Here is a 17482-nt window from a genome sequence, read left to right on the forward strand (position 1 = left end):
GGTGACTCCCAGCTATGCTAAATACTTCCGTTCGGGTTTATTCGGATGGCAGAAGGGCGGTGAGGAGGACTTAAGGGGAAGAAAAGTAGCTCGTAAGGTGCTTGTTGCTGGTTCACGTTTCCTGTGAGCTGTTTATGTAATGTGTGTTTATGTGGTGCAGCTGGCGGGGCCGGAATGGCGTCGCGGACCGTTAGCTGGTGCAGTGAGGGGAGGGTCGGGGCTTTTCGTGCCAGGTAGGAAAGGTGATGCAACACCTTCGTAGGTAATTCGGTTCGAGTCTCTTGATATTTCTTGTTTTATTCTTCTACATAATACTACAGATAGTGTCACGGCTTTGTGTTGTTGTTTAGCACGAGATCGGCGCCTCACGTGGAGCCGCGCGCCTTTGAATAACGGTCCTCGCGAGCCGCTCACATTTCTTTGTTGACAATGTACGACTTAAATCAACAGTTTTAGTTGTTATAACACCGTATGTACGCTTTATTACTGTCATTATGTACATCTTAGCCCATATGAAGCGATTATAACGGGATTCTGATTCTGTGCTCGCTCACTGCGCGCTCAGGTGGCGCACCTTTAGGTGATGGATGGTCGGTGACGTCACCTCGTGACGCAACGAACCGCAGAAGAGCGCGTGGCATTATGGGAAGAATCATTTTCCTTGCCTTCATTTTGTTTCTTCTAAAATTGGGCAGCACAGGTTGCCAGGTCTTTGCAGGGTGCACTTAGGGGCAGTTCAGAGTTGCCAGTCCACAATGTGCATGTTTTTTAGAAGGTGGGGGACAAGCAGTAACACCTGGACAAAACCCACGTGGACACCAGGAGAACATGCATAACTCGTTATAGACTGTATAAGGCTGTGTAATTTCACATACCTGTGATTAGTGTCAAGCTCCACTCCAGTGCAATATAGTAAAATCCACTTGTGTCCTACCTGTGACCAGTACCAAAAATATAGTAAAATCCACTTGTGTCCTACCTGTGACCAGTACCAAAAATATAGTAAAATCCACTTGTGTCCTACCTGTGACCAGTACCAAAAATATAGTAAAATCCACTTGTGTCCTACCTGTGACCAGTACCAAAAATATAGTAAAATCCACTTGTGTCGTACCTGTGACCAGTACCAAAAATATAGTAAAATCCACTTGTGTCCTACCTGTGACCAGTACCAAAAATATAGTAAAATCCACTTGTGTCCTACCTGTGACCAGTACCAAAAATATAGTAAAATCCACTTGTGTCCTACCTGTGACCAGTACCAAAAATATAGTAAAATCCACTTGTGTCCTACCTGTGACCAGTACCAAAAATATAGTAAAATCCACTTGTGTCCTACCTGTGACCAGTACCAAAAATATAGTAAAATCCACTTGTGTCGTACATGTGACCAGTACCAAAAATATAGTAAAATCCACTTGTGTCCTACCTGTGACCAGTACCAAAAATATAGTAAAATCCACTTGTGTCCTACCTGTGACCAGTACCAAAAATATAGTAAAATCCACTTGTGTCGTACATGTGACCAGTACCAAAAATATAGTAAAATCCACTTGTGTCGTACATGTGACCAGTACCAAAAATATAGTAAAATCCACTTGTGTCGTACATGTGACCAGTACCAAAAATATAGTAAAATCCACTTGTGTCGTACATGTGACCAGTACCAAAAATATAGTAAAATCCACTTGTGTCCTACCTGTGACCAGTACCAAAAATATAGTAAAATCCACTTGTGTCCTACCTGTGACCAGTACCAAAAATATAGTAAAATCCACTTGTGTCCTACCTGTGACCAGTACCAAAAATATAGTAAAATCCACTTGTGTCCTACCTGTGACCAGTACCAAAAATATAGTAAAATCCACTTGTGTCGTACCTGTGACCAGTACCAAAAATATAGTAAAATCCACTTGTGTCCTACCTGTGACCAGTACCAAAAATATAGTAAAATCCACTTGTGTCCTACCTGTGACCAGTACCAAAAATATAGTAAAATCCACTTGTGTCCTACCTGTGACCAGTACCAAAAATATAGTAAAATCCACTTGTGTCCTACCTGTGACCAGTACCAAAAATATAGTAAAATCCACTTGTGTCGTACATGTGACCAGTACCAAAAATATAGTAAAATCCACTTGTGTCCTACCTGTGACCAGTACCAAAAATATAGTAAAATCCACTTGTGTCCTACCTGTGACCAGTACCAAAAATATAGTAAAATCCACTTGTGTCGTACATGTGACCAGTACCAAAAATATAGTAAAATCCACTTGTGTCGTACATGTGACCAGTACCAAAAATATAGTAAAATCCACTTGTGTCGTACATGTGACCAGTACCAAAAATATAGTAAAATCCACTTGTGTCGTACATGTGACCAGTACCAAAAATATAGTAAAATCCACTTGTGTCCTACCTGTGACCAGTACCAAAAATATAGTAAAATCCACTTGTGTCCTACCTGTGACCAGTACCAAAAATATAGTAAAATCCACTTGTGTCCTACCTGTGACCAGTACCAAAAATATAGTAAAATCCACTTGTGTCCTACCTGTGACCAGTACCAAAAATATAGTAAAATCCACTTGTGTCCTACCTGTGACCAGTACCAAAAATATAGTAAAATCCACTTGTGTCCTACCTGTGACCAGTACCAAAAATATAGTAAAATCCACTTGTGTCCTACCTGTGACCAGTACCAAAAATATAGTAAAATCCACTTGTGTCGTACATGTGACCAGTACCAAAAATATAGTAAAATCCACTTGTGTCCTACCTGTGACCAGTACCAAAAATATAGTAAAATCCACTTGTGTCCTACCTGTGACCAGTACCAAAAATATAGTAAAATCCACTTGTGTCCTACCTGTGACCAGTACCAAAAATATAGTAAAATCCACTTGTGTCGTACATGTGACCAGTACCAAAAATATAGTAAAATCCACTTGTGTCGTACATGTGACCAGTACCAAAAATATAGTAAAATCCACTTGTGTCCTACCTGTGACCAGTACCAAAAATATAGTAAAATCCACTTGTGTCCTACCTGTGACCAGTACCAAAAATATAGTAAAATCCACTTGTGTCCTACCTGTGACCAGTACCAAAAATATAGTAAAATCCACTTGTGTCGTACATGTGACCAGTACCAAAAATATAGTAAAATCCACTTGTGTCCTACCTGTGACCAGTACCAAAAATATAGTAAAATCCACTTGTGTCCTACCTGTGACCAGTACCAAAAATATAGTAAAATCCACTTGTGTCCTACCTGTGACCAGTACCAAAAATATAGTAAAATCCACTTGTGTCCTACCTGTGACCAGTACCAAAAATATAGTAAAATCCACTTGTGTCGTACATGTGACCAGTACCAAAAATATAGTAAAATCCACTTGTGTCGTACCTGTGACCAGTACCAAAAATATAGTAAAATCCACTTGTGTCGTACCTGTGACCAGTACCAAAAATATAGTAAAATCCACTTGTGTCGTACATGTGACCAGTACCAGATAAAGAAATCTAGTTGTGGAGTGTAAAATTCTAAATTCACATGTAATATCTAGATGTGTTTATGTGTTACATGGTTATTGGAGTCATTTACGATGTAATACTATTTGTGTGAAGGTGTAATTAGTCTCTCTTGGGTTACAAAGCAGGAGACACACATGCCATTAAGTAGGACCCCTGAGATGCTCCACTCACAGAGCTAACTCATTAGCGATAGAGTTAAATTAATTTTGAAGCACAGTCTTCATGGGCACATACGTACAACTGTCCTAAATATGGGCAGTTGTCCATATTTCTTGGAATACTGTATTCCTTAGCGAGTTCAGTTAGGCCGCCGCACACTTTGCTGTGTTGGGCTCACGATTTTTTGCAGTTGCCATGGCGCTCAAAGCACAAAAAGTTTCTCATGTGAATGCGCCCGAACACTTACCACTTTGTTTACATGTTTTGAGTGAATGTGTTTGGTAGAATCTGGGCTCATTCTGTCGTCACTGTACCGACTTAATGAGACGTGGCTACATCTAACTATTTTATAAGTTGAAGCACTTTGCTTTGTGGACGTGTTGTGTTGCACTTTGTTTAATATGAAGCACTTTAATAATTTAATAATAAGGACACAAACCCTGTTTACATTTAGTTTTAAAGAAGCTTAAATGAGATTCTGAATTAAATGTTTGGAGGAAAATTAATCGTTTAGATTCATCGACTAATCGATAAAATAGTCTATAGATTAATCATTAGTGGCAGCCCTAAAAAAGATGTCTAAATAGAATGTTTAACGTGAGCAACACTGACATGAACTGAGAACGGGGAAATAAAAGTGAAATTGTTCGTGTCAGAACTGACGTCATGGTTTCGGTGCTCGAGTGCCAGAACAGTGCAGAAATTATCATCACATTCCTTAACAATAAAGCAAAAAGTAAATAGTTTAGTCATTCATTTATAATACCAATATATTTTTATTTTCATGTTTATCACCGCTTTATCCTGGTCAAAGTCACAGTGGGTCAGGTTTCCCTGGACTCACTGGGCTCAATGCAGTAACACACCCAGGGACAGGACGCCAATCCATTGCGGGGCCTTCGGCCTTCTTTCCTCCGCAGACATCGCCAATCATGTTTGTATGTACACGCCCGAATGGCCGACAGCACCAGTGGGGAGTCGAACCCCGGACTCCAGCAGTAGTGAGCACTAGGGCTGTCGCGGTGAAAGAATTTCCCCTTGCGGTATTCAGCGTGGTTCAACACCGCGGTATGCGATAATATCGCCATTTTATTTGTATTTGAAAATTACTTAATTGATCTGGATTTTAGAGCTATATGAACAAGCTTTATTGTTAGGCTATGATTCGGTATATTATTGCTTTATAATGACAAAGATGAGACAGCTTTGAGACAATTCAAATGCATGTTTATTGTTAAATACAGAACAGAGCAGGGATGCGCAATAAGAATGCGCACGGAAGAAAACCCATGTGGACACGGGGAGAACATGCAAACTCCACACAGAAAGGACCCGGACCGCCCCACCTGGGGATCGAACCCAGGACCTTCTTGCTGTGAGGCGACAGTGCCGCCCCAATTACCAGGTTAACCACAATTATATCCAAAATTTATCAAAAGAATGTTAGACACTCTCATCCCTAAACATTTCATCAAAAAAAACTAACCAACCTCCTTATAACTGGAAACTGTCCAGTATCAGAAACTCGGCCTTGAAGCTTTTAAAGCCAATTCTGAAACTTTCCATTCCAGGCCTAAGAAACTCCCCACTCTGGGTCTAAGCGTTCCTGCTACTGTTACATACAGAGTTTAATCAAACGAATTTAAAAATAATCTTTTCAATGATGAAATTCTGGGAACCTTTTTTAAATTAGCACATCGTTTCCTTTAAATAGCTGTTTGCATTCGTTAGTGATTTGAGTTTCGAGACCAAAGACAAAGAGGCAGCAGGTGTACTCCGTTACACCTAATTCTTGGAAACCCCACAGAAAATGGGGGTTACCATAGTGATGAAAACTGGTGAGTATGAGGTCATAGTGGACCTGCCAAGCGTGTCAGCCTTTCAAACACGACACAGTTGTTTGTGTGTGTGTGTGTGTGTGTGTATGGACATGAAGTGAAAGTTCTGAGGAGTTGAGGAATCTGAGACTTTGTGGAAAATAAATGGAAATAAAAAGTCAAACACTGAAGGCTAATTCAAAATGATGGTATAATTAGGGCAAATGTGCTTCATTTCATGGACCTTGTTTTTCAAAAATCACAGATTTCAATTGAAAATTCTCATCCGTGTTTTGACACCCCCCGCCAATCTCCAATTCACCTCACTTGCATGTCTTTGGACTGTGGGAGGAAATCGGAGCTCCCGGAGGAAACCCACGCAGACACGGGGAGAACCTGCAACTCCACACAGAAAGAACCCAAACCGCCCCACCTGGGAATCGCATCCAGGACCCACCGAACCACCCCTGTGAACAATACAATTTTTATAACCAGATTCAACATTGATCATCTGTTTTTGCAATTGCAAGTTACAGACTCTTCAAATTAGCCCTTTTTTGCATGGATAAAGACACGAAGACCCGTCGCGACCATGACCAGAATAAAGCTAGCTCACGTCACTCCAGGTCTGTTTTGTAGATACTAATACTATGGATGTAACGATGCACCACAAGACAGTTAAGAATCAATTCACATGTGTAACGATTCAAATCGGTTTCACATGTATAATGAATCGATATTCACTTTGAACAGCAGAGGGCGCTGGCGCTATTCACCTCGCCTGGTTGACGTCACCACAGGGTTTCCAGGTTGGGAATTTTCCAGCCAAATTGATTTATGTCAGGATACTTTATTTATTTATTTACTTATTTAAATGTGGGATTTATTTCATTTCTGTTTTTTTTTTTACATGAAAAGGGAAATGTGCAGCATTGTTTTGCATAGTTTGTACCTACGTCAGAAATAAAAGGACATTCATTATTTATATAAATAAATGATAAGCACAAACACAGTATTTTATTTAATTAAGAGAAATCATAAAAGAAAACTTTGTCATAATTTGTCTTCAATTAAATTTTGTTTAAAGAAATTGGGAAACAATCGTATCGTGAACCCAGTATCATGAATCGCATTGTGAGTAGGGTGTATCGTTACATCCCTAACTAATACTGCTCGAGTGTCACTCACAGTGTATAATATTATACTCATCTTTTTAAACAAAGCAGCAAAAAGTAAATGGTTCAGTCATAACAATATCATTTAAAACTGCTAAAGGTCAAGGTCGCAGTGAGTCGGGTTTCCCTGTGGTAACACACCCTGGACAGGACGCCAATCCATTGTGGGGCTTTTTTCACCGTTAAACATAGCCATTCATGCCTTTTATTATTTCTCTTAAAAAAATAAAATAAAATCTTTTATTTATCTAAATATTGGTAGGTACAAACTATGCAAAACAATGCTGCACATTTCCCTTTTTGTGTAAAAAAAAAAAAACAAATGAAATTTTCAAACTAACCCCACATTAAATAAATAAATGAATAATGCAAATAAAGAAAGTATCCTCACATAAATACATTTGGCTGGAAAATTCCGAACCTGGCAACCCTGTAGTGACGTCAACCAGGCGAGGTGAATAGCGCCAGTGCCACCTGCTGTTTCTAGTGAATATCGATTCATTTTACATGAATTACCGATTCGAATCGTGGCACGTGCACCGATTTTTAACTGTCTTGTGCCGCATTGTTACATCCCTAATAATAATTAAACAATTATAACAGCAATGATCCTAGGAAGGGAAATGTGACACAGAATAAACCTAGCTCACGTCACTCCAGGTCTTTACAAATCTTGTGACTACAGGCTGAGAAAGGCAATCCCTAAATGCATCTTACATTAGTGTCTTTCTCCTCCCTTTGCACCATCTCACTCCATCTCATCGGGTCTATACAGGAAGAAGCTGCAGCAATAAGATTATGTGGGGTAATGGTTCAAGCTCACGCAAAAGCAGAGGTGAATCTTTTTTTTCCAGCCATGTCATTGATTCTTACATTTTATACAACTTTAAAGCCTTTTCACTACACTTCACTGTTTGTTTGTGCGAAAAAGTAACAGGTAAGAGCCGGTGGTAGATCTTTGTGTCAGACTGTACAGAAACCACTATACTGTCCAGAGATGGGGACTCGAGTGCGACTCAAGACTTGTTTCAAATGACTCGACTCATGACTCAAACAACAAGAGTCCCTAGTCACTATATATGCTAGGGACTATATATACAGCCAGCTTCCGGCGTAGTGATGAAGCGTCGCTCCCTACACAGTTTCGTTACCTTTGGATTGCAATCTTAAAATGGTGAAATACCCTACGTAGTGCACTTCACAGGAACAACTGGGGTGAATGGAACGCTCCTACAGAATTGGCGCTAATGGTTGAAAGAACCGCTTTCTGAACCAATCAGAGCTTCTGATTTTAATTGTTAGTAAGAAATGCTGTTATTTGCATTTATTCAGTTTGCGTCGCACAGATGTTGTGTCAGTGAAACGCTTGTTTGGCTTTGGATTGGACAGTGAGTGTAGAAACAAGGAGGTGGTTTTAATGTTATGGCTGATCGTTGTATATGCTAACTGAATTGCCGTAGGATTGCTAGTGTAACAGACTTCTTTGTGCTGTAGTGTGCGGACAATGTTTGTAGTGCTTCTCTACACACGTGATCATCTCTGTGTAGTCTGTGCTGCTCCTCAAAAGAACAAGCCAGTAAAATATTCTGCTCCCGATAGTTTGTCTATGTACAGTTTTACTCTTACTTTATAAACTAAGCAAACTCTGAAGACGTTCGGTTACACCAGGACCGCTCATTCATTCTGTCTCTTTATCCGGCGCAGTGAGGAGTTTCTCCAACGTCTCAGAAGCAGCGTCAGATTCCGACGATGAAGATAAACTCCACATCGTGGAGGAGGACAGTATTTCAGACACTCCGGACGAAAAGCCGACAGTATTACAGCTCAGCGCCGCACAGAAGCTACACAACGGGCATACGCAAGATGGTAGGTAAACAAACAACCAGGTCAACTGTTTACGGAGTGAAATAAATGATTAAATGTAGTAATAATGACCTGGCATTAATTATGTGTGCAGATGGCAACCTGGGGCCAGACGCTTTGGTGCAGGAAATAAGGGTCAAAGGTAAGCAAAATATATACAAACCCCTCACTCACTCTCTTTCTTAACCGCCTTTCCAATCGTGGGGGTGGGGGGGGGGTCGGGGTGTGATAGAGCCTATCCCAGCTTTTCAATGGGAGCAAGGCACACAGTAACACACTGGACGGGGCGCCAGTCAATCGCAGGGCAGACACACACACACACACAAACACACACACTCCAATTAACCTGACTGCACGTCTTTGGACTGTGGGAGGAAACCGGAGCTCCCGGAGGAAATCCATGCAGACACGGGGAGAACATGCAAACTCCACACAGAAAGGACCCGGACCGCCCCGCCTGGGGATCGAACCCAGGACCTTCCTGCTGTGAGGTGACAGTGCTACCCACCGAGCCACCCGCTGAGAAACATACAATAGGAATTCCAATCTGTTCTGTAATTACAAACAAACTTTTAATGTAATTCATGCAACACTTCAAAAAAGTTGGGACAGGACAAAATAAGAGTAAAAAGCTTTCAGAATATTCAAGTTACACTGATTTAAAACATTCCACAATGGGTACCAGGTAATGGAATCATGATTGGGTATAAAAGAAGGAGTCTTTGGAAGCAATTACAGGTTGTGTCTCAGCACTTTGTGCAAAGCAAACTGTCTAAGAACATTTATCAACACAAGATTGCAAATAATTTAGGTGTTTCACCATCCACCGTACATAATACTGTGAAAAGATTTTCTTTTGCCCTCTACTGTATATCAGTGGCAACCGTTTGAAATGTTTGGTCCAAACCAGATCACATATCTGATTTTGGAACAGTGGTAGAGCAAGCTGTAGCCTTCTGTAGTAATCAGGTAATCAGTAATCTGGTTCAAGCCCTACTACTGCCAGGTTGCTCCTGTTAGGTGTCTGCTAAATTACTGACGGTAGTCCATCCGTTTCTCTGCATGCTTTGTTAGCCCCCTTTCATGCTGTTCTTCAATGGTCAGGACCCCCGCAGGAGCACTACAGAGCAGGTATTATTCAGGTGGTGGATCATTCTCAGCACTGCTGTGTCTGATCCACTCACACCAGCACAACACACACTAACACACCACCACCATGTCAGTGTCACTGCAGTGCTGAGAATGATCCACCACCTAAATAATACCTGCTCTGTAGTGGTCCTGTGGGGGTCCTGACCATTGAAGAACAGGGTAAAAACAGGTTGAAAAAGCATGCAGAAAAACAGATGGACTACAGTCAGTAATTGTAAAACTACAAAGTGCTTCTATATGGTAAGTGGAGCTGATAAAATGGATGTATTTGTAAGTAGCCAAGTATGTGTCCTTTCTGTGTAATGTCTAAGCGTGTCTGTGTGTTGTGCATTTCCAACCAAAGAGGAATGTATAACTGATGAAGAGGATGAGGAAGGCCAGGCAAACGAGACACCACAGGAGAAAGAACAAAGCACGCCAGAGGGAAGAGGCCATGACGAGAACGGTACTGATTACTCTCTCTTCTTTTTTTTCTACTTCCACTCTCCTAATGTCCTAAACTCCTAAACTTTCTCCCTCTCTCTCAGGCACACCCGACGACTTCTCCAAGCTCCACACGTGTCCGTACTGTTCCCGTGGTTACAAGCGTCACACGTCACTAAAGGAGCACATCAAACTACGGCACGAGAAGAGCGGCGACGACTTCAGCTGCTCCCTCTGCAGCTACACCTTCAGCTACCGAACGCAGCTCGACCGGCACATAACGGCTCACAAAAACGGACGCGAGCAGGTGCTCTACTACGTTCACGGGGAAATGTGCTTCATTTTTACCACAGATTTCACAGATTCTATAAGAAAAGTGCCACATTTCATGACAGTCTTCAAATTACACTCATGAATTGAATAACAGAACCAATGGAAGCTACAATACACAGCACAGCCCACCTTAATAGTCGAATGTAAACTAGAACATCCAGCGATGGTCTCAAAGACAAAAATATTCATCCGTGTTTTGACACGCCCCCCGTCTGTGTCTACGAATTGGTCGGGACATTTTGACTAACCAATATACACCGATCAGCCATAACATTAAAACCACCTCCTTGTTTCTACACTCACTGTCTATTTTATCATATAGAAGCACGTTCTAATTCTACAATTACTGACTGTAGTCCATCTGTTTCTCTGCATGCTTTGTTAACCCCCTTTCATGCTGTTCTTCAATGGTCAGGACCACCACAGGACCACCACAGAGCAGGTATTATTTAGGTGGTGGATGATTCTCAGCACTGCAGTGACACTGACATGGTGGTGGTGTGTTAGTGTGTGTTGTGCTGGTATGAGTGGATAAACACCTCACTGTCACTGCTGGACTACAAGGTGGACCAACTAGGTAGGAGTGTCTAATAGAGTGGACAGTGAGTGGACACGGTATTTAAAAACTCCAGCAGCACTGCTGTGTCTGATCCACTCGTACCAGCACAACACACACTAACACACCACCACCTGGTCAGCATTGAAGAACAAAGTGAAAACAGGTTGAAAAAGCCTGCAGAGGAACAGATGGACTACAGTCAGTAATTGTAGAACTACAAACTATTACTGTTAACGGTACATGGAATCTATTGTTGCCTAATGTAATATTTCTCTCTTCTTTGTCAGCAGGCCGTGTCACAATCAGGAGCAAACAGGAAGTTTAAGTGCACCGAGTGTTCCAAAGCCTTTAAATACAAACATCACCTGAAGGAGCACCTGCGCATTCATAGCGGTTAGTCAACACACCTACACCGCTGTGTTATTTGGTATACACACTGAATGCCTGATCTGTGTTCATCCCAATTATGTGCATCCTTCCTCTCTCTAGGCGAGAAACCGTACGAGTGTTCCAACTGTAAGAAGCGCTTCTCCCACTCCGGCTCCTACAGCTCTCACATCAGCAATAAGAAGTGTGTAGCAACTCCTCCCAACTCCACCAGTAACGGCTTGTCCCGCATCCCCGGAGTCAAAGCGGCGCTCACCTCGACTCAGCCCACGCGCATCCTCCTGCGGGAGAAGGTCGACATCGATAACAAACCCCTGCAGGAGCAGCTCCCTCCCAAGCAGATTAAAGAAGAGCCGGTAGAGCATGATCTCAAAAGTGTCAAAAGTCCACCGGCTGTTACAACAACCACTAGCACGACAGGCAGCACCACTACTAGTACCGATAACGGAGGCGGGGTTCCCATTCAGGCCGCCGCCCCGCAGGGCATGGTACAGACGTTGGTCGTACCTACCGTGGGTCTGGTCCAGCCGTTCAGCATCAACATAAGCGACCTACAGAACGTCCTGAAAGCCGCGATGGAGGGCAGCATGATCAGGCAGGTCGTGGCCAACACAAATGCTAGCGGAACAGGCGCCAAGGTCGTAAACCAAGTGCAGCCGGGGGGACAGGCGATGGTCTTGCAGTCTTCACAGCCGCACGGGCAAGTCATCTCTGCGATATCTTTACCCGTCTTGAATCAGGACGGAAACGCCAAATTCATCATCAAATACAACGTCAACCCAAAATCCAACACGCCAAACGCGGAGTCCGGAACGACCGAGCCTCAGACACAGACCCAAGCGGTGGATCCAGCAGCAGTACAGGTCAACCCGCCGCCTCCTAAAGCGGTACAGGTTAGCGCCACACAACTCCCGAAGGCGCTACAGATCAACACGGAACAACCAAACATCACTCCAACCCAAACGCCATCCACGCCCATACCAGTAAACATCCAGACAAATGCCAACAAACCACCGTCCATAATCAAGGTGACGAAACTGGTCCCATCGCAGGCGAAGCCGACGTTTCTGCTCCTGAGAAATGCAGACGGGACGCAGAGCCTCGTGGTGAGACAGCTACCGACCGTGAACCCGACCAGCCAGGCGGCACAAGCCGTACCGAGAACCGCGGAGCCGAATCCGACCCCAGACGAGCCCACGGCAGTGGCGGAACGGAGTTCACCCGCCGAGCCCAACCATCCCGCGCAGGAGTCCGCTACCGCTCCGGAGAACGGGCATCGACCCGAAGACCTGAGCTCCGATCTTCTGCAGGAGATCGAGATCAAAACCGAGCCCATGTCTCCACCCGAGATGGGTTGCGAGGTGCAAACTGAAATCGTGGATAATTTAGGAATAAAAAGAGAGAAAGAGGAAGCAAGAACGGTTCACACCAGCATCGCTTGTGGCGACGGCTTCCATAACTACGCGACGTGTCTTTTCTGCGACAACAGCCCCAGCAACCTGGACATCCTCAACTGTCTCCACAGCGATGAGCAAGGGTGTGTCAGTTCTCTATCCTCCCTGCTGAAGGAGGAAGACCCTGGGAGTGTGCAGAGTCTGTCGTTAAAGAGTCTCCTGCCTCTCCTCAAGGCATACAGCAAAGATTCACACCCCACCGAGGAGCAACTGTGTCGAATCGCAGAGTCGGTGGGTCTGCCTTCGGATGTGGTCGGCAGGTGGTTTGAAAAGATGCGCTCCAAGAAGATCTCGCTCAGACTGGCTGGGAATGGCAAAAACGGGCAACCGGTAAGTATGGATCACTGAGATGCAAAGCATGGGTATTACTAGTAATCTACTAGACTAGTAATCAGAAGGTTGCTGGTTCAAGCCTCACTATTGCCAGGTGGCTGCTGTTGGACCCTTGAGCAACCCTCAAATGTACAGGCTGTAATACTGTAATGTAAGTCGCACATTGTAATGCTCGGTTCCTCCCAATCTGGTCATATCCAATTACCCAATTGCCCTATCTACTAATGTTGACCTCCACTCTGACTGAGGAGAGCCGTGGCTAACACACGCCCCCTCCGACACGTGTGCAGTAGCCGATTGCATCTTTTCACCTGCACAAATTTACATTTACATTACACTTGATAATTAAGGGTCTTGCTAAAGGGCCCAACAATGGCAACCTGACAGTGGTTGGGCTTGAACCAGCAACCTGTCAATTACTAGTCCAGTACCTTAACCACTAGGCTACCACTGCCCTAGTTCATATGCGGATCAGACCATCCCTCGTCTCTATTCAGGCGCCATCAATCAGCCAGGAGAGGTCGTACTCGCATGAGTTATGAGGAACCCTGGTTCGGCTTCCCACCCTGTATGAACAAACAAGCCAATCATTGTTCGTGTAGGCGCCCAGCCTTCCAGTAGCAGAGCTGAGATTCGGACCGACAAGTTCGTGATGTCAGCTCTGGCCACCCGAGCGCCCTTATTGGCCCAATTTAACATACTGGAAGGAACGTTTATCCCTCACTTAGGCATCGTTTATCCCGCATTGGCGAAGAGTCCGCTTGGTCGTCCTCAAGGCCCACCCTACCCAGGTTGTAGCAGCCCCGTTTTGACCATCAAGTCTTGCATGCTTTGCATAACATGACCGCACGATCTGAGCCAAGCTTCTCACATCTTCCCTGTTAAGGGGGCGACACCTATCTGCTTCCTGACATCCACATTCATGACGTTGTCAAACAGTGTCAGAACCTATCAAACAATGTAGAAAATAAACAGAATATGCAGTAAAAGTTCTACTTAATTCATTCTCTGGGAGCTTGGGTGGCAGAGCGGTAATAGATCCAGGGTTGAATCAGCCAGATGTGATTGGCTGTGTTTGGTTGGGGAGGGGTGGCAAAAAAAAAGAGGAGGAAAAGCATGTATGAGGGATCTTCAAAAAGTCTCTGAGAATGCCGCTCAGGTGGCACAGCGGTAAAAAGACACGCTGCAACCAGGGCTGGATTCTGAGTACGTAGTATCGAATCCAGCTCTGCTTCACCGGTTCGAGGCCGAGTGGCTGTATGAGCAACGATTGGCCGGTTGCTCAGTTGGGGGGGCGGGACAAAGAACCGGATGTGGGTCTCTCTCTGTCAGAACGCGATTACGACCTCTGCCGGCTGATCAGAGGCGCCTGCACAGAGATGAGGAAGAGCGCCCTTAGGGTGTGTCTCTCCGCATGCAACGCTAGGTGGCGCCAAACTCATCAATGTGTGGGTGGCAAAAATGCATCCGGCTGCTGCCCATGTTTCGGAGGGGATGTGGGTTAGCTTCGATCTCCTCGGTCAGGGCAGGGTTCGGCATAGACAGAGAGGAAGCGCGATGCAAATTGAACAATTGGATGCGCTTAAGGGGTAGAAAAAGGGAGAAAAAAAAAAAGAGAGAGCTTGTAGTCCGGATTTATCTCCATCTGATTTCCACCTTTTTGGACGCTCAAAGAAGCTTTAAGTGGAAGAAGATTTTCATGTGATGATGATGGGAGAGCAAGCGCTTCATCAGTGGCTATGAGCTCAACCAAAAACTTTTTTTGCTGATGGCATTAAAATGTTGGTCCTATGCCGCTCAGGTGGCACAGCGGTAAAAACACACGCTGCTGCCTTACCGACCGAGGCTGAGCGGCTATATGAACAACGATTGGCCTGTTGTTCAGATGGGCGGGACTAAGATCGGAAGTGGGTCTCTCTCTGTCAGACTACTGCAGTTACGACCTCTGCCGGCTGATTAGAGGCGCCTACACGGAGATGAGGAAGGAGTGCTCTTAGGGTGTGTCTCTCCGCACGCAACGCTAGGTGGCGCCACACTCGTCAACGTGTGGGTGGCAAGATGCATACAGCTTGCTGCTCACGTGTCGGAGGGGGCGCGGGTTAGCTTCGATCTCCTCGGTCAGGGCAGGGATCGGCAGAGGCAGAGAGGATGCGTGATGCAAAAAGGGGGAGAAAATGCATTAAAAATAAAAAGTTGGTACTACGTTGGGGAAAATGCATCGGATGGGTGATTGTATAGAAAAGTGATGCCATTTGTTTTTGAAATTCGTAATAAATAGAGTTAAATGTAATTAATTACCCAAGAGGATGGAATACTTGTGGTTTGTTCCATAATATCCAAGGCAAGTGTGTTATTTGAGGCAAAATGTGTGTATTTGTGACGCAGATCAGACCACATTTTATGAGGGACTAATGTAAATAAAATCCAAGTAATTAAAAGGGTTCACAAACTTGCACTGCGACGATATTTGCTAGTTAGTCATACAAGATGAGAGTTGTACAAGAAGATCAGATATGCTCATACTGCGTGTTTAATAAATGCCTAATAGATCTACTTTACCCCTACAGATAATCTCAAACTCTCAACCTGATCCCAGAATCGACACTCAGACCTCCGACACTCCAACCGAATCCCAAGATGAGGCATCAGAACACAGTAACCCTTCCTCACCTCTCAACCTCACCACCAACGATCTGGTCATCGTCAAGACCGAGGAACCGGAGGAGGACGCACAAGCCGAGCCTCTGGACCTCTCGCTCCCGAAGACGTGCGACAGCAATGCCTCGGTCGCTACCACGCCCGCCGCCGTCTCCGCCCAAGAAGAGCCGCTCAATCTCACCTGCTTCAAAAAAGACATGCTCCAGGGGAACACCATTTACGTGGCGCAGTCTGCCACGGGTCCGATCAACATCATCGCCACACCTTTGCCGACGCTGGTTGCCATAGCGGAGTCCGGAGGCGTTCCCTGTCTTAGGGCCGCTATCTCCACCAAACACCGCACGATTCTCATCCCTCAGCTGTCCTACACCTACGTCACACCTTCCATCAACAAGGTGAACACCGCCACCTCTGTGAACAGCATCGCCACACTAACTCCTACAGAAACACAGGGAACGGCTGTACTTAACGGCTGCCAGGTGAGAAAGCTTCTGCCAAATACATGGTACCCACATGGTTTGCCACCCATCCTCCACATTTTCCATTTTTTTTGTCTTCGTCAGACTTTTTTTCCTATTCTAATTATTTATGCATTTTGTCTTCCACTGCTGTGGATCCCTAATTGCATTCGAGGAGGGTGTGTTGCAGCTCACGTGCCCTCCAACGCATGCGCAGTCCTAGCGGACCCTTCTTTTTTTTATGCATTTTCTCCCCTTTTTGGCGCGTCCAATTGCCCGATTGCATCGTGCTTCCCCTCTGCCTATGCCGATCCCTGCTCTATCCCACGCCCCCTCTGACACGTGGGCAGCAAGCCGTATGCATCTCATCACCCACACATTGACGAGTGTTGCGCCACCTAGCGTTGTGTATGGAGAGACACACCCTAAGAGCACCCCTTCCTCATCTCTGTGTAGGCGCCTCTAATCAGCCTGCAGAGGTCGTAATTGCACCAGTCAACAATCTGACAGAGAGAGACCCATATCCGGCTTAGTCCCGCCTATCTGAACGACAGGCCAATCGTTGTTCATGTGGCCGCTCAGCCTCAGCCGGCAAGGCAGAGCTGAGATTCGATACGATGTATTCGAGATCCCAGCTCTGGTTACAGCGTGTGTTTTTACCGCTGACGCCTCGGTCTGCTAACCAGGGTCTTTGCACAGCGTTTGAAGACCCCACCCACTCGGTCTGGTCATTTTCCCACCCAGCAGACACGGTGGCCAATTTGTGTCTGCTGCAGGCACTGCCAACTGTGTCCGCTAGATGGCGCCCAGTCAACCGGTAGCAAAGTGGAATATCCCGCTGTGCCACCTGGGCACCATCATAATGTTTTTCATATCTATTATGCCTGAAATTGATGAAATTGTGTTACATTTAATTTAATTGTATTTCCTGAGGACTTAATGCTGCACCAAAACAATGCATATACACCAATGAGCAAAATATTAGGACCACTGCCTAAAAATGTGCACGGCACTGCCTATTCCATAACAGCTGTGCACGTGACGGGCTGATGGTCATTAGTTCTAGTACACTGGCTGAATGCAGCAGCTTTGGGAAGGCCTAAAGACCCGAGCGACTTTAATAAGAGCCGGATTGTTATGGTCACATGTCTCGATTCAAGTATATCTGAAACAG

The 17482-nt window shown here is 44.9% G+C and overlaps 2 protein-coding genes across 4 annotated transcripts in view; one reads left to right on the forward strand and one right to left on the reverse strand.

Annotated features, from left to right (window-relative positions):
- The window catches only part of gpsm2 (G protein signaling modulator 2), a 55519-nt gene extending 39605 nt beyond the window's left edge, over positions 1 to 15914 (reverse strand). Inside the window, exon 1 of the mRNA XM_062988031.1 lies at positions 15863 to 15914. The gene's annotated coding sequence lies outside the window, so the exon portion shown is untranslated. The remainder of the gene's footprint in view (positions 1 to 15862) is intronic.
- Positions 1 to 17482, forward strand: part of zeb1a (zinc finger E-box binding homeobox 1a) — a 30039-nt gene that overhangs the window by 8859 nt on the left and 3698 nt on the right. For 2 of the 3 annotated variants that reach the window (XM_062988025.1, XM_062988026.1), the window contains exons 2-8: positions 8393 to 8554; positions 8646 to 8693; positions 10047 to 10148; positions 10231 to 10433; positions 11306 to 11411; positions 11508 to 13189; positions 15760 to 16329. In XM_062988025.1, the coding sequence (XP_062844095.1) occupies positions 8393 to 8554; positions 8646 to 8693; positions 10047 to 10148; positions 10231 to 10433; positions 11306 to 11411; positions 11508 to 13189; positions 15760 to 16329 (2873 nt within the window). The remainder of the gene's footprint in view (positions 1 to 8392; positions 8555 to 8645; positions 8694 to 10046; positions 10149 to 10230; positions 10434 to 11305; positions 11412 to 11507; positions 13190 to 15759; positions 16330 to 17482) is intronic. The other variant, XM_062988027.1, reaches the window with a different exon arrangement.

Source organism: Trichomycterus rosablanca, chromosome 25, assembly GCF_030014385.1.
Source record: "Trichomycterus rosablanca isolate fTriRos1 chromosome 25, fTriRos1.hap1, whole genome shotgun sequence".
NCBI lineage: Eukaryota > Metazoa > Chordata > Actinopteri > Siluriformes > Trichomycteridae > Trichomycterus > Trichomycterus rosablanca.